The following is a 23974-nucleotide window of genomic DNA, read 5'->3' on the forward strand; positions in this document are numbered from 1 at the left end:
TTCAAATAATCCTTTTTTTTTTTTAACTCTGCTCTTTGAGCATTAAGTGGTCCTTTTTTCCATGCCTAACGTGGCCCACAATGGAGGCAGTCATGTAATTAGGAGTCTTATACTTTATAGAGAAAGAATAGCATAAAGTATAAAAACTAACACAATTCTTCTTTTATAATATATTTGTAAAAGAAAAATTGTGGCTATTAACTTAATTATAATCCTCCGAATTAAGTTAGTAACGTCCTAACATTCTGATTTTTGAGAGAGAAGAGAGAGAGAGAGGAAGGTGAAGAGAGTGAGACAGAGAGGTCTGGGGGTAATTAATTATTAAAATTATCAATTAATTTAATAATATTTTTTCCGTGGCACGTGATAACATCAATATGGTGTCGCACATCGTCACGTTTTACAAAGAAAATAAAGAAGTAGAGTACTTTTGAGAATGCTGAAGCATCGAAATTCTCGAACGAAATACGAAAAAAGGAACAAGCAAAGTTTTCTCCTTCTTTGCAATAGTTTTAAAACAAAGTAAAAACTGTAGATTCATCTAAACGGTTTCTATTTTTTAAATAAATTTTACTTCTTTCGAAATTATTCTTAGAAATTGACTAGTTTGATTTATAGTGTTTTAAATTTTATTCATTCGTCCGACGGATAATTCCACTCGAATAACCAGGAAACTACTTTTCATTTCTCTATTTTTACAATTCAACTATTAATTTTAATAATATTTGTTATTTTTAACAGTATTTACAGTCTTATATTTAGAAAGAATTACTATAATTCTTTGCTAATACGAGCCAGAAATACTGTTGTTAAATAAGTAATGTTTTATATTATGAGAAAATTGTAGAAATTATATCTTATAAAGTGGATTGATTTTGGCCTTAAAATACAGAGTACTTGAAGCATGGAGTAAAGAAAACTTGTGCCAAATTTCAACAAAATGGTGGTCTCTAGAGGCGCCTACTTAGTCGAAGAAGAAGAAGAGGAGGAGGAGGAGGAGGAGGAGAAGAAGAAGAATTACTTGTCCAATTAATTTTGAAATTTTCGAATTGTATTGTGAAATTAAAGAATGAATTATTCGAATTTTTATGAATGTATTAAAATTCGAAAATATATCGATTTTGGTAGAAATAAAAAGAAATTTAAGACTCAAAAATGGGTATAAAATACGACTTTGTTTCTCATTCAACGAATGAGTAATGTCGTCTATATTTATACTTAACCTTGTCATTGCCTCGCCATTTGATAAGGCACTCGAACGAGTAATTTTTATCTTGTAAACATCTGTTAATTTCAATCGGATCGCCTTTCCTTTTTTTAAAATTAGATTTCATTATTTCCTTTTGTTTTCTAATTTTAAATGATGTAATTGTTTAATGAAAGAGGGAATTATGTTGTTAAAAATGTCGAATTTGTATAATTTTAGTGACAAAAATAATTACCTAATTTATTTCTTTAATGACAATTTTTTTTTAAATTTTGAGCACTAAACAGGGCCTTTTAATTATATCATTAGTTCGGCCATTTTAAGGGCCGTCGAGAGGGGAGAATTGGGGAATTTTCCCCGAGCCTAGTGAAAAATTGGAACTCATATTGGTTTCTTGAGGCCCGCTTTATTCCGGGGCCTCATACCAAGTTCTCGATGGCCCTGGCTAGGTAACCGGAACAGATCAATCCCCAAAAATTTCCCTGAAATTTCGGATTGCTCGGATTCGATCCCGGATTCCCATTAACGTCCTATTATAATTTTTTTTTAATGTAAATAAATAATCAGTTAAATTTTAATCATTTTAATAAAATCAAACGAATGCATTTTAAATTATAAACACGATTTTCTAGTATAAATAGTTAACTTATATGGGAAAAAAACACTAAAAAATTGACGATATTCTCGTTTACTTATCGTCCTTTAATCATTTATATTCGTGTAAACATTGAATTTTTAATTTTTATTCCGCTCGAATCACCAGAAGCAGGGGAAAAAAAAATATTTAAAAACATCAGAAACATTCTAAAGAGGAAAAATAATTACTTCAAATACTCGTGTATATTAATTAATCATTTAATCCTGAAGCTCAACTTTATCCTTTGCACGAAGAATGGCAATTATCGAATGATTTTAAAAAGCATGTTTACAATAAATTAATACAAAAAGTCATAAAAATATTGAAACTAATTTAAATATTCGTTCTTTGTTTACATAATTAAGATAAAATTATATTTATCAGATGAAAGGACAAAGCTAAATAGGATAAAATATTGCGTAGACTTACGGGGAGTCTCTTTAAAGAATTACAATTGTATTTAACTATTATAATCTTTTATCTGTTTTTTTTTTCTAATAAATGAAAGTAAAATAAAATACATTTAAAATCGAATTTAATTATTCGAAATTTAAATCCTTTAAACGTTATTAACGTACTTAAACTTTCGTCCGATCCTCATTGATTTATTTAGTAATTACGGATTTTTCTATTAATAATTTAAAGTACTTACTTATCAGTAATCTCAATTAAGAAAATTTCCAGTCAGGAAAATAATTTTATGTATTTAATGAACCCGAAGGCATTATGAAAATCCCAAATAATTAATTATAATTTCTAGAGAATTGAAATGAATTTAATTCCATTGAACATATATATATAAACTTAAACCCGTATTAATACTTTATTGACAGAAAGGCAATTATTTTAATGATTTTTCTGAAATCTAAATTAACTAATCTGGAGATAAACTTAAGAAGAGCAAGTTTCTAGAATGCAAGAAGGCTTTTGTCGAGTAAATATTTGACAGTAGAAAGAAAAACTTTAGTATATTGACTTGGTCAACTGTATCATCTGTATCAATGTTTCTTCTTTGACAACAAGCTGCACGCTACACCATCGCATTCGGCATTAATAACTACCAATTTAATGTTTATCGATTTATTTTTCCATTTTCTACAATGCTATTTATAAATTTTAAATCCACTTTTAATATATTTAATGAAAAATATAAACATTATAAGCCGTGTTATTTGATTCCACGTTGAATCTTCGATACTTGATTTCGCTATCGAGTGATATATTTTTAAGCGATTTAATCGCAAAATTGTACTCGTAAACTTTTAAAATATTCTTTTTTTTTTAAAAAAAAATAAATAAATAAATTACTTTAAATATTTATAACTTATAAAATAAGCGAAGAAATATCGAGAAAAAGTGTGGATGCTGATGCCTTTCTTGTCTTTCTTGTCTTGTTCTCTGCAGTTTACTCGTTATCACACGACAGAAAATGTTATAATTTGATAATATTTTGAAACATAATTATCTTTTAAATCTTCAATTTTCCAAATGTCTTGTAAATTTTTAATTTCCATTAACATTAACCGATGTTTCAATTGCTTTGTCTTCCTAAATTTTCTTTAATAATTCATTAAACTAGAAGTTAATTAGAGAGAATTCGTTTCTTTTTTAAAAATTATTCTCTAAATAATATGAAAAAAAACGAATCATTATTATCTAAATTACAAATTCACTTTCTTTTACTTCCTTTTTTTCAACGTAAACAAATGTAAGAAAGAACTTTAGGCATCGTTTTTTTTTTTAATTGAAGTTTTTCGTGTTAAATTAACAAATAATTGGATTAAAAAATTATTTTTAACGGTTTAAATTTCGAGTAAAAGGAAAAGACGTAATTAAAATTTAAATTTCATTAATTTTTTTTTTCTTTCTTTTAAATTGAGAATTATTTTTAATAAAATACGTAAAATTAAATTGGACTAATCAACTCGTGGATATGATTAAACTTCCCGTCTCTTCTTCAATTACAATTAGTGCCAAATTATACCCTAGCAACCGCTTCTAATCTGTTTACCTTCATCTGCTTATAATCGTGGTATTCATAGCAACATAAAGAAAAAAAATTAATATTTTTTTTCATGTTGCTCGCCTCCATTTCTCCTATCTTTACCTTCAGAAGGTCAACGGAAATTACAGGAAAGTCTTCTTGTTTTTGCAAACAATCTCTTCGCTTTCGATAGAGGCAAATCTTTATCAATAAGAAATGCATTTAATTCTTTTAATAATTTAATATTCCTTTTAATAATAATTTTTTTTTTATCTCGAGAGTGTTTAAAAATAGAACAAAAGTATAAGATAATATTAGAAACGGATCTTGATAAATCAGATATTATGAAGAAATATAACTGGAAACGATGGAAAGGAGTGAACAAATTTCCGTTTAAAGGAAATGAGAATAAGCATTTAGCCTTGTGAGATTGAGATAAATATTCCTTTGAAGACGATATAATTAGATTTTCTTCGTATAAAGTCGTAAAAAAAAAAAACAATATCTAGCTAAATATGAAATTATGGAATGAAAGAATGCTAAAATCCGTTGGGTAAATGCTATCAAAATTCATTAGTATCGTCGATATAATTAGCAATTTCGTGTAAAAAATCATGTTTTATTCTTAAATTTCTTGGTTAGAATTCAGCTTAATCAATACGAATAAAGCATTTTCGTACTTTCGAATGAATGTTTAAAGCGGAAAAATGATAGCGAGTAGACTAAATTCTTTAATCTTTTATACGTCTATTTAAACACAAATCGTGTTTTTGTTCGTTTATAAGCCGACAGAAAGAAATAATAATGCGTAAGAAATAAATAAAAAGTTTACAAAAAACCAGCGCTGAAAATAGATGGGAACACTCAAAAATGAAAGAATCTTGAATTTTTAAGTTATCAAAATAAAAAATAATATATATATATATAAATAGGAGAAAGTATATTGCAGAGTATCAATATTTTTCAGGCGATGCAAGGCCATTTTATTTTTATAGTTGGAACAGTTTTCGCTCGAATGGCGTAAACAGCAAACAGGTAAAAATGCATTTTTCTTCTCTTTCTATACCCGCAGGGAATAAAATTATCATACATTTTCCGATTCGCACCAAGAATCTATTTTATAAATTTCTTTCTTTCTAGCTTTGTAAATGTTTTTATTTAAAACCGATAGAAGAACTACAGAAACAGCAAAGAGATAACACACGCCTCCATTATCGGGAAGAAGCGTGATATACGTTATAAATAATCTATAAATAATACCCGAGAAGATATATATATATATTTTTAAAATTTCCTAGCTAAAATTTAATTATATTTAAAAAAAAATTAATTTAAACAAAATAAAAAATCATAAAAATATTGATAAATTATCAAATATCTCACACATCAATTTAATAACTTCGTACAAATCTTTATATATTATTATTATCCTCTTACAAATTTACAAGCTATTATTATTAACATTTAGAAATTTAATTTTCTAGGTTATTAATTAGAAAATAATATGGTTTAATTATTAATACAACATCTTGAGAGGGGGGTAAAGTTTTCAAAATTGAAAAGTTCTTTAAAAAAATTTGTTTACGAGTAGGAAAAAAAAAAAAGAGAGAGAGAGAGAGATCAAAATCATCTTTATGTAACAAATTCGACCGAATTCATTCAAGAGACACGTCAGATATGACATCAATTTATCATAACTTGCTAACTTACCTGATGCTGACCATCATTCATCCGAGCTGTCACAATTTACAATGTTTTGTGATGACGAAGCCAAAGAATATATGAAGTTCAATAAAAGCAGAGAGTGCTTAATATGATGTATGAAGTTGGGATGGATGTTTTCTCATTCTGGTTTTCCCTTATACTTTTCAGCAAAGTGACAAGAGAAGTCTGTTTCAAACTTTTGAAATCTATCCTTTCAGACAATATACCAGATTGAAATTTATATCCCTACTACACGAGGAAAAGAGAAAAAAATATATATTTATATTGTAGAGAAGTTTTTCTAGAAAATTGATTTATTTAATTACGATTAACGTTTATAATTAATTGTTAAGCAATTATTAATCTTAATTATCGTTATCGGAAAGGATCATCATTTTTCATGTTGCCGTTGTTTAATGAAATTTCTGTTAAATTATTATTTGTTAATTATTTGTAAATAAGTGCAGTCGTAAATTGATGTTTTTCACTCGGATAATTAGCATTTATATTGTATTTTATAATTTATAAATTCTGTTGAGATGTTATGTAAATTATTTTTATAACTTATTACTTGCGACTCGTACGTAAAGAAAGGAATTGGATTTAAAAGAGGGAAATTACGAAGGATAATTTTAGAATTTTTTAATCACAATTAATTGCATTGGTTGGCATTAAATGCTGCGATCACATTTTTGTTTCCGTTTAAGTGTATCGAGATAATGAAAATTTGAAGTAAGCGGGAGTGATGCATGGAAACAGATGTTCTTGGGAGCAAACAATTACCGAGAAAGAGTAGAAGGTGATAAAAAAAAGGGGAAGATTTGATTGATCAGTAGTGTCATTCAAACCTATTTTCGACGATATCTTTTCTGTAGTAGAGGATAAAATCGTGATACGTTTACACAAAGGGAGCAAAGGTGAGGTGAAACATCTATAGCTTTGGTAACCGTGGCAACAGCATCAGCTATGTAAGTTAGACAGATGGCAATGTTAGTAGGCGGGTTTGGTCTCTGGAGTACTTCCCAAGTAACAATTAATGGTCAAAGTTCAAAGTACATAATACGCTAGAGACATTACAGATCGAAGGAGCATGCTTTTCTAGTCATTCGATTTTCTAGGGACTTCAATAATCAAGAATGGAAACATTTTAAAATGAAAACTCTTAAATGCTAATTAGAGATTAAGTAAGATTTTCTCTTGTTTAAATTCTGACGAGAGATCTTTCATATATGGAATATAATCAATACTTTAAGGGAGGGTGGTGGAAAATTTGGAATTTGTAAGAATAGAAATTATATGGCCGGATATAAGTGTAACGGCGCTTAATATAACAATAATTTATAGTGGATACTCCGTTTAAACGATGTTAATATATAATAAATAAATTGTTGTCTTCGAGTTGTCAAACTTGCTAAAAGAACCTAGCAACTACAGTTGTATGGATCTTGTTGAATTAGTTTAATTGAAGACAAATTGGAAAATGCCTTACGTCAATTAAATTTTATAAATTCGAGCATAATGCTCGAGTTGAAACATAATTAAATTTTAACCCCTACATCAATTTTAATTTAGGAAAATATTAAATTTTATCTTAAAGTTTTGCTGATCAATTTAAACAAATTTCTTTGAATATTTTTAACTTATTTTATTAGAAAAATGTTTAAAAATTTAACTTTGGTAAATCAAATAAGTTTCACAGAAATATCCTTTTTTTTTTTTTAATTAAAGTTTTGCCTTTAGGAAAGTTGGAAAAGACACAGAAGCTACGCTTTGTCAATGTAGGACAAAGCCTCATTGACCTAGGAAATCTTTATGTCAGTTTAATATTCAAATTGTTATATCAGGAGAGGTGAAAGGGATACCTGAAAAGGCAATATAACTGAGAAAATCACAAAAGTTGACTTTCAGAGACAGCAGTTGTCATAGACAATATAGAAACCAGTCATCCAGCTTGAAATGACACAGTTAGAGTTACAGCATTATTATACTCTTTATATGTAACTTTATATTTTTTCCAGTTTTTTTTTATATTATACACATAAAAAAGTGAAAGATTATTCACTTGACTGTATTAAATTTTCATTAAACCGAAAACTTAACATTAAATTAGTGTATCGTGAAAAATGGAAGCAGGAAAAAAAAATCTGCATTAACTATAAAAAATGATTAATGCGCTTCTAACAGACTAGTTTTATTTGAATAAATAACCTTTATAAGCGCAATTTGCTTTGTTTTACCGGTACGTAATAAAAATAATTAACGAAATAAAGATCTTTATTGCGTTAATGAAGTTCCTCATACATTAAGTATGAGGAAATATAAAATAAATAATGCAAGAATGACCTTTTCTACTAAAATACATGGATAAAATTCAACTAAATTCTACAAAAATCTTTAAAAAAAAGTTTCATTCTAAGAAAAGGAAATGGCTACAGTCAAGTGAGAAAAACAAACTGAATGGAAATAAACTTGAAAGACAAATATTACAGTCGGCTATTTGCCTTTATAATTATCACATCAGGTTTATGGTCTGGCGTATTCAGAAGTAGGCGATTATGCATCTCCATTAAATCGCTTATAATGGTTATCATTGGCATGGATATCCTATTTCACAATGCATAATTTGCTGTTAATTCTAACTCTCATCAATTCGTAATATCCAAATGCAAATAATCTCTTCAAATTGGTTATAATGCAGATTCTTGAAATATAAACCTGAAGATTTATATATATTGAATAGGGTTAGACATTAAATAGTACCTCTCTTTATTCGCCAAATTAATTAACTTATACAAATATTTAAAATATAAATTTTAATATGGTTTCGTTTAGTCAAGAGAAACAAGAGAATGTAAAAATGCTGAAAAAGTTATTAGAAAATACAAACTCAATGTGTAGCTTCGTCTGTTATGTGATTTATTAAAAAGTAATTTTTTATATTATTAATTATTATAAAAAGTCAAATGAATATTTTCGGAGAGAAGAATGAGTTTTTAAAGAAATTGTAAACGCTAATAATGAATAAGACTGTATTTCATTCGAATATGACACACGCCCTTTCTATCTCTTCCACCTTTGATCTTTAACTACCAAAATTTAATAACATCATTGACCCAAATATAGCCAAGAATTAAAAGTTTTTACAAATACACACACACACACACACACACACTATATATATATATATATATATAGAGAGAATATATATATATAGAGAGATTTTATAAAATATTTGACCACTTGGTGTGTGTGAAAACGTAGAAAAATGCAAAAAATGAGGGGTCAAAATTTGACCGATCACCATACTTTCCTATGTTATATTATATAACAGCCTGGAAAGTAATAAGAAAACAATGAAAAATGAAGAGAATTTTTCTGTGAAAAATTTGTTGTTTACTTCTTTTCTTTTAATTTTTTTATATCTTTTTATAGTTTTTTTTTCTCTTTAGTTTCAGGTGTTTTTACAGAGAAATTCCTTTATATCCCATTCTTTCAGGCTTTCAAGGAAGAAATCTTCCTCCTCATTCTTCAGTAACGTCACGGAAAACTCTTTCAACTTTATATATTTAAAAGAAAAATCTCCTTCGTGTTTCTTCTGGCTTCTTTTTTATTTAAAAGAAAATCATTTTCTTTATTTTTTATTACCTTTATCCTGATCTTTTAGAAGGAAAAATTATTCCTGTTTTCTATCCTTCTTTATCATTTTTAACTACAGTATTTATATGTAATTTTTCATCCTATTTACTCGTACTTTTTCCCATATAAAAACAACTTTTATGAAAAGAATTTAAATGCAAATATATAATATTTAAGTACAGTGTTTAATTTAAATAAATGTATAATAATTACTAAACATTTTAAAATATATAAGACTTTTTTTTTAATAATTTTAATTTAATTTGAATCAAGGTATTTAAAATAAAATAGGAATTTTAAATTATGATACACGAATATGTAATAATATTTCCATAATTTCATTTAATTTAATTATTTCAAATTAAATTTTAAGAATTAAAATTATTAATTAAAAGCAATTATAATAGGAAAATTTTATTATAAACTTTATTCACTTTTAATTATCATTTAAAAAAATTATTTATATAATTAATTAATTATTTTATCTCCCTTTTAAAGACAAATTTTTTAGTCCTTATCGATATAATACATTTTAAAATATATAAAAAAGAAGAATTTTAGTGAGTGTAAGTTAATATACACGTAATTAGAAGTATTAAAGTTTTAAATTTTTCTTTTACTTAATTTAATGCAGAAATTTTATGTAAATATAATTAGAAGCATTAACTAAGAATCTAATCATTAAAGAAAATATTAATCTACTAAAATTTTTTGAAGTTTATTAAAAATATGTTAAAGATCTTTTTTGGTTTTTGTGGTTTTACTTAATGCTGTAGGCTACAATATAATAATTAAGTAAATATGGAGTGCGATTATCCTTACCTTGCTTCATTTCGTCCATTTTAAAATCTGGTTGAAGTAGAAGCCGACTGGGAAATCTTTGAAAATAATAACTAATTTAAAATTAGTATTATTAATAAGTAACGAGCCTTTTCCTCCCCTTCCACCTGTGGGCAATAAGTAGGCCTTTTTTGTAGGCCAATTCAGGATGAACCGTATATGAAAAATTCCCATAGTCTCTCGGACTCGAACCCGGGTCCACCAGCGCGCGCTGGTGGACCCGGGTTCGAGTCCGAGAGAGTAAATTTTAATAACAATTCAAAGGCTTTATCGCTTCGGCATTCCGGCTGCCCCGATTCTAATATATTTAAATTACATAAATAAACATAATTCTAAAGAATATTTACAAAATTTTTTTAATGCATGATCAATTTACTCCTCTGCATCTTCTCTTTTCTCCACGCGGGATGAGAATTTTTTTTTTTCTATCCTCAAAGAATAATATTGAAGAGAGGAAAAAATAAATAAAATAGTTATTAAGTAAATATACAGTATATTTTTACTAATAAAAGTTTCTATTAACGAAGACTAATTGGAACTATGGCTATCTTAATGGCAAAAAATTTATTTATCTCAACAATTATAACACCAATCAATTTTCATTAAAAGATCTTTACTTTATAATTTCAAAAATTGCAAAAGATACAATACTCTTTTATATTTTTATTTTATCTCTTCGAATATCCTCAGCTTTTTTTTTTACCATTTTGTAATTTAGTTTAAACAAATTTAATTAAAAGAAAATTTTATGTTTAATATAAAGCGCATTTAATTTCATGAAAAGTCTGTGCGATTTCCTCGTGAATGAACAAAGTAAAGAAATATTTGTGTTATTTAATTATTAATTTAACTTCTTTAATATTGAATCTAAGCTGTAGTTTATAAAACTTCCTGTAAATAATATTCAATTTATAATATTTAAATCATTATTTTAAAAATTAACGTATTTATGTTCGAAGTATATCCAATAACACACATTAAACATTCTGTTTAGGATAGTAAAATATTTATTTACACTTATATTTATATAAATTTTAATGAATCGATACTATTATAATATTCGGCATTTTTGAAAAATTGTTATTTTTTTCAATTAATAAGAGTATACTTAATATAAACTGAATATAGAAAATGAGTATTGCAAAAGGTGGCATTCTAATTTCTACAGTAACATCAGAATTTGATGTAAACATCGTTTATTATTATATAACTTGTTTAAGTTATGGATGTTAATTTAAACTTTCCTTTAAGCGTTTCAAGTTTTTAAATTAATTCAAATGATTAGAGCTCTGGGGTAGCCGAAAGAGAATCCTTCAACTTCAGTAATTCTTCGTGGGCCATTTGTTCCAGATATGTTCGGCCAGTCCTCATCGTACGGTCGCTTAAGTTGTGGGTCTAGAAAAGGGCTCTCTTTTAATGTCCACAGGATGAAAGATTTTAAAAACTCAGCTCCACTTTAAGTAAAAATTTGTCCTTAATAAACGTAATTAAATTTTGATATAATGTTATACTGTGGACACTAAAAGAATCTGGAAAAAGTGGATCTCTTAGTGTCCACGGGGCTAAAAGAATTTTAAAAAATTAATTCAATTTTAAGTAAAGACTTTTTCTCTTAATAAATTTAATTAAATTTTTTATATTGTTTATTTAGAAAATGTTAACTGCTTGAAATAACAACAATAAATGGTATAAAACTAGGAAATAAGTTATTGTGAGACCTAATATAGACCTAATATTTTATACTATTGTTTATATACTATATATATAACACTTCGTAAAATATAATAGTTACAATTATAGTTACGTTTAGAAAAATCAATATTAAATTGTTAAATTTTTCGTATAAAATAAACACAGTTTATTAAGCTTTAAAAATTTTACTAATAATTCAAATTCATTGTTCTTCAAAATTATTGGACTGCAATTTGAAAAACTGAAGACCTATAAATTTCCAAGACCCAGATATGGAAACCTTAAAAACAGGAGGTCCCAATTAACTATATATAAACTTCTGATTTGCACTGGAAGTCATGTTATTTCAATTCAAAAATTCCCCCTGAAAGGAGCCAGATAGATGATCAGCACGACTTCATTGTTAACGGAAAAGTATGATGTACAGGGGCAAGCCACTACTGAGGTGGAGAGCATATATTTTAAATTAAATAAATTAAAAGTATATACCTAAAATATATTATGGTACAGTCATACAGCGAAGCTATATAGGATAATGTAGTGTATCTGTATCGACTAAATAGACAAAAATTCTGTACACGTACAGTATTAATTAAAATGTTTGTTAAATGATTATTCGTATATGTTATTATTCTTTCCATTTATTGAGTAATATTTATTTTAAACTTGGAAAAATTTGAATTTTTTTCAAGACTTTCTGGAAACTTTACATTTTAGAAGCTGGCAATGGTGTTTGTACGGTCTCTTGTGTACAAAGCGATTACGCCGTACACGAGAGACATCAGATCATGTTGCCAAGTCCTTAACAAGCTTTTCCCCTAAACCAACCAAATTTTCCCACCAGATTAGGCCAACATCCCGCAAAATTTCTCGTTTTCCAATATATTATAACCTTATTTTTTATAATAATCTTATAGAACCACGGCTCATGACTGTATTTTAACTTTATTCAAAACTGTATTGTCAATTGCCATATTATAATTTTTGGCATTTTAAAAACATTTAAATATGTGTTTTTATTAGATTTTAAACACTTTCAGATTGTTACCATTTATATTTACTGTTAAGTTTAAATGATAAAGATAATTTAACTTGCTATTAATTTGTATGCGACACTTCCCTTTTCCGTTTAGAGGTGTACATAACATGGAAGATAATCACGAAGTCTATTCGTTTAAAAATCGTGATTTGTTTGAAAGATACTACAAAAATGTTTCCTGGTTATTTTCGGGGGTATCTTTAGATGTGGAAACAAAATGCTTTTATCGAGTTCTTGAGATATAGAATGTGACAGACAGCTAACGTTTAGCCTAAATATAATAAGATATAGGTTTATATAGTCATTCTCTTAAATGTCAAAAGATATTTATCGATTTTCATGAATATTCATCAGCTTCGATAAGCAAAAACTTTTAAAATATCCGGTAATTTTTCGTCATTATTATTTTTTATTAATATTATACGAAACCGACGTGGCAAATTCATCGAAAAAAAAGCGTCATTTTGATAATAATCACACAAATTGCCATTAAAATAAGTTATTACTCATCAAAATTTAAATGTATCAAGTAAATAATCAGTAAATCAATGATATTTGGCATATTTTCAAGTAATATTTAGTTTGCAATAGAAAATAACTAGACATAAAGGTTAAAAAGTTTGCAAAAAAATAAAAAATTAAATAAAATAAATTATGGAGTAGAATATATTTATAATTTTTCAATATTATTAGGCATAAAGCCAAAGAGTTTTATTTTTATTTAGAACTCATAGAGAAGTTCTTATTAATGAAATCTTAAAATAGAAGAAACAAATATCCTTTACTTATATGAAACTCACTAATCTATTATTAATATTTCAGGCAGAATTTAGAATAGAATTCCATTTCATTTGTTGCTATCGATTTTCTCGTTTTAACTTAAATTCTTCACATAGATCTTACAGTCAATATGTGAACTATGTCATATTTCAGAATTTCCATTTCTATTAATGGAAAATCCGTTGGCATTAGAGGATTTTTAACACAAATACAAATAAGTAAGTCTACAGAAGGTGCAACCACGCGAACAAGCAACAACGATATTGCCTTTATATAAAGATTTTATGTAACATTTCGTAATTTAAAAAAGAAAACGAAAATAAAGTAAGGTCAATTTCTGGTTTTGTTGCTAGGAAATAAAAATTTCTGCTTCGATAATTTTTTGGATGAAGATTTCTTTGGCATAATTCAAAATACATTAAGAAGTTTTTATTTTAATATTAGATTTAATATAATAAAAACAACTGTTTTTAATAATATTGTTTATACATCAGCATTTTTCGACGTTTATTTATTTATTTTTGTTTTTTTAAATAGCATTTTCCTTTCTGTAATTATAAAATTTTAAAGGAAAAATATGTAAAGAATTTTGTAAGAAGTTTCTACAAGAGAAGCAAAAAAATCTAAGGAATTCTGAATAATGATAAACACGTTGACTTTAGACTACTTTACTAATAGTTAAAATTTAACTTTTCTGGATTTTGCCATTAACAGGAATATATTTTCAAACACATTTTCGATATTTAATGATTTCTCTCTTATATATTCTGATGTTTTTACTTATGATTTTTATTGAATTCATTTTCAAATACTTCGTGAATTTCTCTACTAAAACTATCACTTAACATTCTAAAGTTTCTTTCATAATGTTTAATGTTAGTCAATACTAACCATTTCCATACGAAAACGACCGAACTTTTTTTGATAAGATTCGGAGTAAGATACGCTTTCTTTAACTTGTTTTGACAGTTTAAATATAGGCATATAAACTCGTACGCATTGGCACACTGTTTACATTAAAATCAGAGCAGATTTATGCAAGTTAATTCCTTTCATTCTTGACTTTGATGGTCACTTTTCCATATTCATGATATGATTTTCTATTATTTTTGTCGGTTCATTATTTCGCTTTCACCTTCGTCTTAAATGCACTTACAAGTAAAAAGTACAGAGAACAATACCCGAATTTTACATCATTACTTTTATATATTTTGGTTTTCTAATATTTTTCAAGCATTTAAAATTTATAAAAGTTTAAAAACTTAGCGATTTTTCTATATTTTATTCGTTAAATCGTATTAAAATCGTGTACTTTATTAAATATACGTGTAATTCTTTATAAGCAGTTTAATTTCGTATATATTTTAGCGTAAACATTAATAATTCGTTGACAATAGGCGTTAAACAAATATACAAAATGTTGAATTGTTACGTCTATTCATTAATCGATACTTTCTGTTTGACAAATTATAAATAAAAATTGGATAATTTTGCTAATTCCGTAATCAAAACGATTCTTTCAAGAGACAATAAATGCAATCGAGCAACGCCCGTTAAACAGATCACGAGATTAAAATAACAAATTGCTCTCGAAGAATACTTTTGCCGGAAAAAAAACAATGTTTTGTGATTTATTTTCAACAATTACGCTTATGTTTACCTTAAAAAATAATCCCGAAAAGTATCAATCGGAGATTAACAACAGAACAATGAGTACAGTACGTTTACTGTATTGGATATTGTTAAAGAACTTTTATTGAATTAATTGAAATATTCTAATTTAAACAACAATAATATGAAAGATTACACTAATCAACGGAGTAATTTTAGTAATTAATTCATTTCCTAATTGGTCAATTACAAATTTCATAGGCAATGTCAATAACTTAATTGGTTAATTTAGCTACAACACAGAAAAAAGTTTAGTTGATGATTGAATGTCTCAAGTAGGCGTTTCTGAGCAATAATTTACACGGAAAGTTTAAAAATTAATGTGGGCGTGGTTAATTTAAATGGAAATTTTAAAAAATAAACATAGGGCGAGACTTCAGAAATAACTTTATTTAACACAAAACATGATAACATATTATATCCTATAGTCTCACTAAAAGATGATTTTGAAGATTACCCCAAATATATATAGACTTATCCCACTAACTTGTTTTATATCAATTTTAAGAAATAAAAAATATTTAAACTAAATTCTTTTATATATATTTCGATGAATAATATATATATATTTCTTTGAATTACTAATCAGATAAAATTCTGTACATAAATTCAACAAGTATTATTATTATTATATTATTATTATTATTATTGTTTTTTTTATAGAAATATACTATATTTAAGATTTGAAACTAGAATATATATATATATATATTTATATATTTTGGTTTTCTTTCAAAATATGTTTTATCGTTATTTAATGAATGGCTGTTTTCATGATAGCTTTTTCATTTAGTTCATTCGTAATGTAATCAGTGTTATGACTTAGAAAATGTTGAAAACAGCCTAAATTAATGAATGATGGCTAATCTTTAGCTGAATCGGCTATGGCTTGATTTCCGTAACCATTACGTAGAGGAAGTTCCTTATCGGACATTCCAGATCTTGATATTTGTGTAACTGCTGTTGAGGGTTCGATATCTTGTGGGACTAGAAGATTCTGATTAGTCCCTCTTTGTTTGCTGCGATGAGAACTGGCTTTTTTCGTTTTGAGGAAAACACTGTTTTCCAAATGAAGCTGAGCATTTATATCTTTGCCAGCTGCACAGGTGAAAGCTTTGGCAAAACTCTTTTTGAAGTTATCACTTAAGAAGGCATAAAGTATTGGGTTTACGGCTGAATTTGTGTAAGATAAACAACCTGTTAAAAGCATTATGGTGAAGACAATCCCACTCTGACTCTCACCAGGGGATAGAAATGTCAAATATACTTGTCCGATCCAGTATGGTAACCAACAGATGACGTAAACGGTGATGACAGTCAGGACAAGGTAGGTGACACGTCTGTGTGTGCGTTTTTTCTCGCGAGACTTATTACGTGGTCCCACGCGACGTAACTTACAGATGACCAGAAAGTAAAACAGAAGAATCAATACTAAAGGAATGGCGAAACCAAGTGTGAAGGAATATAGCGTAAACGCTTTTTCACCGTTCATGTAAGGGCTTTCTGGCCAGTATATGTTACAAGAATTACTCATTACATTGTGTATTACAGTTGCGTACATGTAAATCGGTACCATTAAAAGAGCAGAGGCGGTCCAAGCAGTCAAACAGATAAATTTTGCGATGAACGGAGTGCGATAACGAGGAGATGATATCGGATGGCAAACGGCCACGTATCTATCTGCACTCATTACTGTCAACAACAAGCTACTAGTGAATTGGTTAATAGAAGTTGTTGTCATGTAGATCTTGCACATAACTTGACCGAAAGGCCACGACTGAAATATCATGGTCGTCAAGAGAAACGGCAGACCTATGATAAACATCTCGTCGGCAAGAGCCAAGTTAAATATATACATGTTTGTCACTGTCTGCATTTTAGAAAATCTTATGACTACGTAAATAACCAGTGCATTGCCACATAGACCTACAATACAAACGATACCGTAAAGAATTTTAGCGAATTCCAAAACTATAGCGGGTGGGAAAAGGAAATCATTGTCCATCCTTCCGGTGCAATTAGTCGGAAAACTATCAGTGCAATTTGCATCAGTGCAAGTGCAATTTGTGAATGTCATAGATATGAATTTTTCAATATCTTGTTCCATATCTTCAATATCTTTTTATACAGATGTTTTATATGTAATGATTATTACGGTCGTGATGTAATTTTCGTTCCCGATGACAATTTATTTTGATGAGTTTTATCCCCTGAAAAAGAATAAAAAAAAGAGCAACGGTTATTTGACAATGCAAACCAATTTGAATAATATAAAAAGAAGTTATAAACTATTTTAATTAAATATTTAAAAATAAATATAATTAATTTTTTACATGTATTTTAATTAATTCAATTATAGAATATATTTTACCCCATTTTTAAGACTTAGAGAGAAGCTTCAAATCAAAAGCTTTTCGTGCGACTTCCAACGATATTATTAATGTAAATTTTATTAAATTTATCAGATTTTAAACAAGATTTGAATATTCTTAGAAAATTTTTAATATTACAGTATGAGTGATGCGGTTGATAAAATATTTATTTGGTTCAAAATTACATTTCATTTTATATTAATAAAATTAGAAGAAGCTGTAGAAAATCCTTGATATAAGTAAAAGAATAATAACATTAGAGAATCCTTATTTACATCGAATGCTGCCGTTAACTCACTAAAGGAATTTTTATTGATGTTCACATTTTTCATTCAATACACCTAGTTTGGTGGGTTGGATGGTTTGATACAGTTTGGCTCACAGCCAAAAATCTCTAAACATTTTTAAAATTGTTAAATATTGTTAAAGTTTACAAAGTTTTTTTAAAGGACTACGATATTATTCGGTAAGCAAATTATAATAATTCCAAATAAGGACCAACAAGAGATTTCGTGTCAGTCTTCTTTTTTAAAATACAATTTTCTAAAACTAATACATAAATAGAAAGATAAACCGTGTCAGCTAAAGAAAATCGATTCATTATAGCAGAAAAAACAACTTTATTCAGGAAATTGGTAAGTTCAATGGGGTATAACTTAATAGATGAGCATTGTCGATGGCAACAGGAAGAAATATCATACTCAAGATAGTTGTGAACATTTTCGGAGTAACAACTGGTTTCGAAAATCAAATTTTTTTCTTTTTATTTTCTCCGAGGAAAAATTGGAGAAAAGGCAAATATTGTTTGAAATATGAGGTTACAATGGGATGCAAATCAAGAGAAGCCTATATTCCTTGACAAGCTCTACGTTTCACTTTCTTTTTATTCTGTCATAAAAAGCATTGGCAATTTCTTTTCTACTTTCCAAAATAGAACTCGTAAACAATAATATATTTTATAAAAATATGTCAAGTTACTGAATAATAATTGTAAATTTGTCATTAAACGTAGTAGAAATATGAAAGAATTTATATTATAGGTTACCCTTAATGTAAAACAAAAGAACTAGTAATCATTTCGTAGAACCGACGTAATTTATGAAAGTTCCATAAGAAAAATTTGTTTTGTTAACGTTTAAAAAAAATTAATGGACAAAAATAAATTAAGTAGTAAAATAACAACCATTCGTGACATATTTTATATAAAATTATAATTTTTGTATTAATAATTGTTCTACTCTTTCACTTTCTGGAAGAATTTTCGGTATAAAAATATTCAATAATCATAAAGAATATAAATGAGGATCTGTTTCTTAACGATTCCAACTGCTTGTTAGAAGGTCTTTGACCTCATTGACGATTTAAATGCAAAGTTTATCAATCTGTTAGTTAGAAGATATTCCACCACTCAACGTTGACAAGTACTCTTCTTGAGAATCGATTAAATAACAACAAAACGAATATTCCTTTATTGATTCTCCATTAAAATATTCGTTAATATTTACTTCAATTAAATAATTAACAAAACATATTGTTTTGTTTAGATTATTAAATGATACAAACTCATTAATTATTTTATCATAATTAACATTCTTACAGTAAGTTTAATTACAACGACAAACTTAATATTTCATACAATTAAAATAAGCCGTTAAAAATAATATTTACAATATAAAATTAATTTAAGTATATCCATATGTATGAAGAAACAATTTTGTTAATAGAATGAATAATAAAATATATATTCTATAATATATTTTTAAAATTCTAGAAGATAAATGAAGTAAAAATGTTTCTAAGAATATACACAATATACAGTACATATATCGTCCTCTGCGATAAATGTAAGATGGAATCCGAAAAAGATTTTTAATCTAGATTGATCGAACAGTATTAACCTTACTATGATTGGTTGAAAAAATAAAAATAGGCGGAGATACACTTTCTTTTCCTGTCTGTTTCGTTTTATCGACTAATCTTTCGTTAAATCTCTTTGGCTGTAATTGATACAACAACTTTACGTAATTATAGAAGTTTTTTGTTTACTATTTTTTTAGTTAAAATCCTATTTATTTGCGAATTAACTTATATAACATTATTATTAGATTATTCATAATGAAATCCTATAGCTCTCTAATTATTTAGAACATAGTCAAGCTTAAATTGAATATAATTTCATTTTAATTAGGTATAGCATCGTTCTAAATATTAAATTATAATGACAATATTAGCTGAATGGAGATAAAGGGAACAAGGATTGTTCTATTGAAACCTCTATATTCTCTATGTCATAAATAATTAAGCAGGGTTTTTAAAAATTATTGTATCCTTTTGGGTTTCTATGTACGAAATGAATAAATTTCTAAATCTATTATAAATAAAATGTTTCATAATTCTATAATAGCTTATGCATTATTATAATTAGTAGAAATTTACTTTTGTGAGATTCTTTACACAAATTGTGGCCATTTATTCTTATTTTTAACTGATATAAATCGCGAAATAAATAAAGTTTTACTCTCAAACTTCACTTAGATATTATAAAAATAAATTAAATATTTCTGTTATCTATCCTTAAAGACATTCAGTAGCCCACTGAAGAATATTTAAATTATTAATTTTTCTAAAAGATTTATAAGAAAAATTAATTGTATTGATTACTTTTATCGACTTTTTAAAAAAAATTTAATGTATCAAACTTCATAAATTTCTTATTAAAGAGTAAAAAATGAAAGAAGCTTTATAATCGCTTCATTACTTTAAAAAGAGATTTTGAAAATTGAAATAACCTCTAATGATTTTTAGAGATTGAAAAATTTTGCATAACACTTGTAAGATATTAAATATCTAAATTAATCTCTCTTTTTTTAATAATAAAAATTCTTGTTTAAAACTTGGTATCGCTTCTTAATTATTTAAATGAAAGTCAAGTAATTAATGTTGTTAATTATAATTTTAATAGAAATGCATTAATTTTTGACATTTTAAATTGTAATATAGAAGTTATTTTATGTGTATAATACAGAAATAATTTGATACTTCGTTCAAAAATTAAATATTCGTTTAAAAACAAAATAATTAATCTAGTTAAATTAATCTGAATTTTAAAATAGTTATGTTTAGATTTTTTTTTTCTTTTATTTATTTAATTTTGAAGCGATAATTTTTACATTTTTGTGAATCTAAATATTAATTTTAAAATAAAATTTTATGTTGTATGTACACAGTTTCTACGTGACATCGAGGAAGGAGGGGAAAGAGAGGTCGTTCCTTCGACTACAGTGTTGCAGGCAATCATAACAGAGTAATAATTGTACTGTATGATATAAAAGTTGTTTTACTACTTTAAATATGTTTCGTAACAAGATTAAATAAACTTCGAGAAAATGCTTCGCGTGGCTTCCAAAGTTTTTTTTTTTATTCATAAATAAAACATAACTTCTAAAATACATTAACAAAGTATAAGCTAATCAATCATTCAGATTCTTTTTTCAACACTGTAAACCTGTGTTATATCTCTAAGAAATTTTTATGTTTAATTTCCTTTGGAAGCATCATTTTTGCAGTTATACATAATTAATTCAATGACCATATTTTGAAAAATGATTAGATGTTTTACTTTTTAAATAGATATGCTGAGTAGTTTCAAGTAGACATATTAAGTAGGCGTATTGATTTATATTAGAATAACGATGTTACTTAAAGAATAACAAAAAATTGACAGTGTCGTAGAGAAAAATATCTTCATTATCATTATATATATATATATATACATTTTTGGAACTGAACGGTTATCGATTCTGCATAACTTCCTGAGCAGTAACAGTAACACATCTCAGTATATTGATAGTAGATTGACATTATCACAGGTAAGTGTCATAATAAATTTATTGTAAAAAGCTTTCTATTTTTAACCAAGTTTTTCAATATAATCAATTCATTTTTAATGGTAAATTAATAACATTAATAAATGAAATTCGAATGTGAATTAAGATCCTTACTCCAATGGCATCTTTTTCGAGGTGACATCATTTTTTCTAGTTTAATTTGAAACGAAAAATTGATTTTAAGAAAGGAAAAATTGAAATATTGAAAATTTTGAATTTATTTTTAATGAATGAATTTTTTAGTGCAAGAGATTTTTTTTATCAGCGGATGTTCATAAAGAGTATACTGTAGATCCTTTCCTTTGAAATTTTCGAATGCAGTGATTACAAAAGTGATTAAAATAACCATTTCCGTAAAGAAATTAACTCAAATTTTAATGGGTAACGACTCTAAATTGTTGGAATTAATTTTTTTTAAGTCACTAATTATCTTATAAATCGTTGTTATTATTTATCTAACATTCTGCAATTTGCAATTTACAGGAAATTTAACGTAATTACAACTCTGCTTAAAGTCTACGAATGTCCTTTGTAACTTTTTAAGTCAATATATTGTTTAAATTTGTAGTGTTAATTTAGTATTTAAAATAATTCGAATTAATTTACGAAATAAATTTTCATTAGGTATCATTTTTTGAAAGAAGATTCAAAATTCGAAAGCGTAAATATCAGAAAATTAAACTGAAGACTAATAAATTCGAGAAATGTCAAGGGTGTTGTTATTTTGATTCATTTTGTAACATTTTAAATGAATATTTTATATTATTTTGTCCCTTTGTTTTGAGTCTCTCTGCTTTCTAATACAACAAAGAAACTAAATAATCCATTTTCTTCAGAACCACATTCAATTTTAACTTTAACAATAACTAAATTTATTTATTATCCTATGTAACTATAAAATACAATTAAATAAATCTGTTAGGACTATATACCTCATATAACATGACGATATATACTAATTACATGAGGATTTAATACGAAACGATAAATCATTATCACATAAGTTATACGTCGCTGAGATATTTTAGATACTTATTGAAAAAAAAACTGTAGGCCTATGAATTCCCACTGTCGTACGTGTGTCTGTCCGCCCGCCTTTCCTTAATCTGGAGAACGGAGTTAGATAGATAAAAATTGAGACCAAATGTGGAAAGCTTGGGAGCAGGAGGCCCAGATTAATTATATATAAACTTTCGGTACAAACCGAAAATTACGTCATTTCAATTCAAAATTTTCCCCCGGAAAGGAATTTGATAGATGACCGGCACGATTCTATTGTTATCAGAAAAGTATGATGTAGGGAAAGACACTATTAATTTGAGATGGAGAGCATATATTTTAAATAAATAATCGCTCGTTTCTTAATGTTTATGCTTACAAAATTTATTTTCCTATAAATAAATAAAATAGCAGTGGTTTTATTTAACAGTGAATAAAATAACAGGGATGATTTTTCAGCAATAGCTGTGATCTATTAAAATGCTTTTACAAATTCGAATCGAATTTATTGAAATCGACGATTTCGAAAGGTCACGAAGAAAAATAGAAGCATCGATGCAATCTTTGGCTTTCACAACAATTGCTTTCTCTGTGTGAAAAATAATCATGCACTTTTATGTATCACAAACCGGAAAACAAGGTTAGGATATACTCAAAATATAGATATTCCTTTCACGTCAATGTCACTGATACCATTTTTATCTTGTAGAATAAAAATCAAATTTCTTCCTAAATAAAATTTAACTATAATTTGTTTTATTTTAAAATAGAAATGGCGAAAACGTAAGTGATTAATTTACATATAATTGATAGTTGTTACTCTATAAAATCATTTTTAATCAATTTGTAAAGGAGAAAACTTTTAAGAAAATTGAAAGATTGGATTAAAAAATAAAATAAAATAAATTTATGTTCCATTGCTTTCATAAAAACAAATATTATAAGTTCTTATATAAACAAATATCGAAGTTTCAGAACAAAATTGAAAAGTAAGTGCCCTGTTTATACAGTTTTTGCCGTGTAATAAAGGTCGAATGTTGGTAACAATTTATAAGAGAAGTCGATCCAAAGAAATTTATATCGTATATAAAGATCTATATATAGCCATGTATAAATAACTTTTATAAATAAAAGCTAAATTAAATTTTCCGAATTCATTCTCTTAAATTAAAAATTCCAATATTTATTATTTTATTAATGTTTAATACATATTTTATAATGTAAAAAGATTAAAAAAAATGCTGTAGAAAATTGTTTAATAAATAATCATTTTTAATAAAATTTGTTTACAGTATCTATTTTTAATCCCAGAGATTATTAAATAATAAAATTCAAATTAATTAAATGTGATAGAAATAATCTAAAAATGTTCTCTTGATTAAATGAGCTTAAAGAAATTTTATATTGTTTACAGTTTAGATTTAAGATAAATTATTGAGTAAATGAACAGGTGTTGTTGCAAAGTAAAATGTACTTATATGAAAAATTGCTTTTAGCCATTAAAAAAAATAAAATAAATATATTTT

The 23974-nt window shown here is 26.5% G+C and overlaps 1 protein-coding gene across 2 annotated transcripts in view; it reads right to left on the reverse strand.

Moving 5' to 3' along the window:
* Positions 1–16027: 16027 nt before the first annotated feature.
* Positions 16028–23974, reverse strand: part of LOC136977182 (somatostatin receptor type 2-like) — a 42707-nt gene continuing 34760 nt past the window's right edge. For both annotated transcript variants that reach the window (XM_067272628.1, XM_067272629.1), the window contains exon 2: positions 16028–17400. In XM_067272628.1, coding sequence (XP_067128729.1) covers positions 16053–17297 — 1245 coding nt within the window. In that variant the 5' untranslated portion in view covers positions 17298–17400 and the 3' untranslated portion in view covers positions 16028–16052. The remainder of the gene's footprint in view (positions 17401–23974) is intronic.

Source organism: Centruroides vittatus, unplaced genomic scaffold (genome assembly GCF_030686945.1).
Source record: "Centruroides vittatus isolate TY-2023 unplaced genomic scaffold, ASM3068694v2 contig_452, whole genome shotgun sequence".
NCBI lineage: Eukaryota > Metazoa > Arthropoda > Arachnida > Scorpiones > Buthidae > Centruroides > Centruroides vittatus.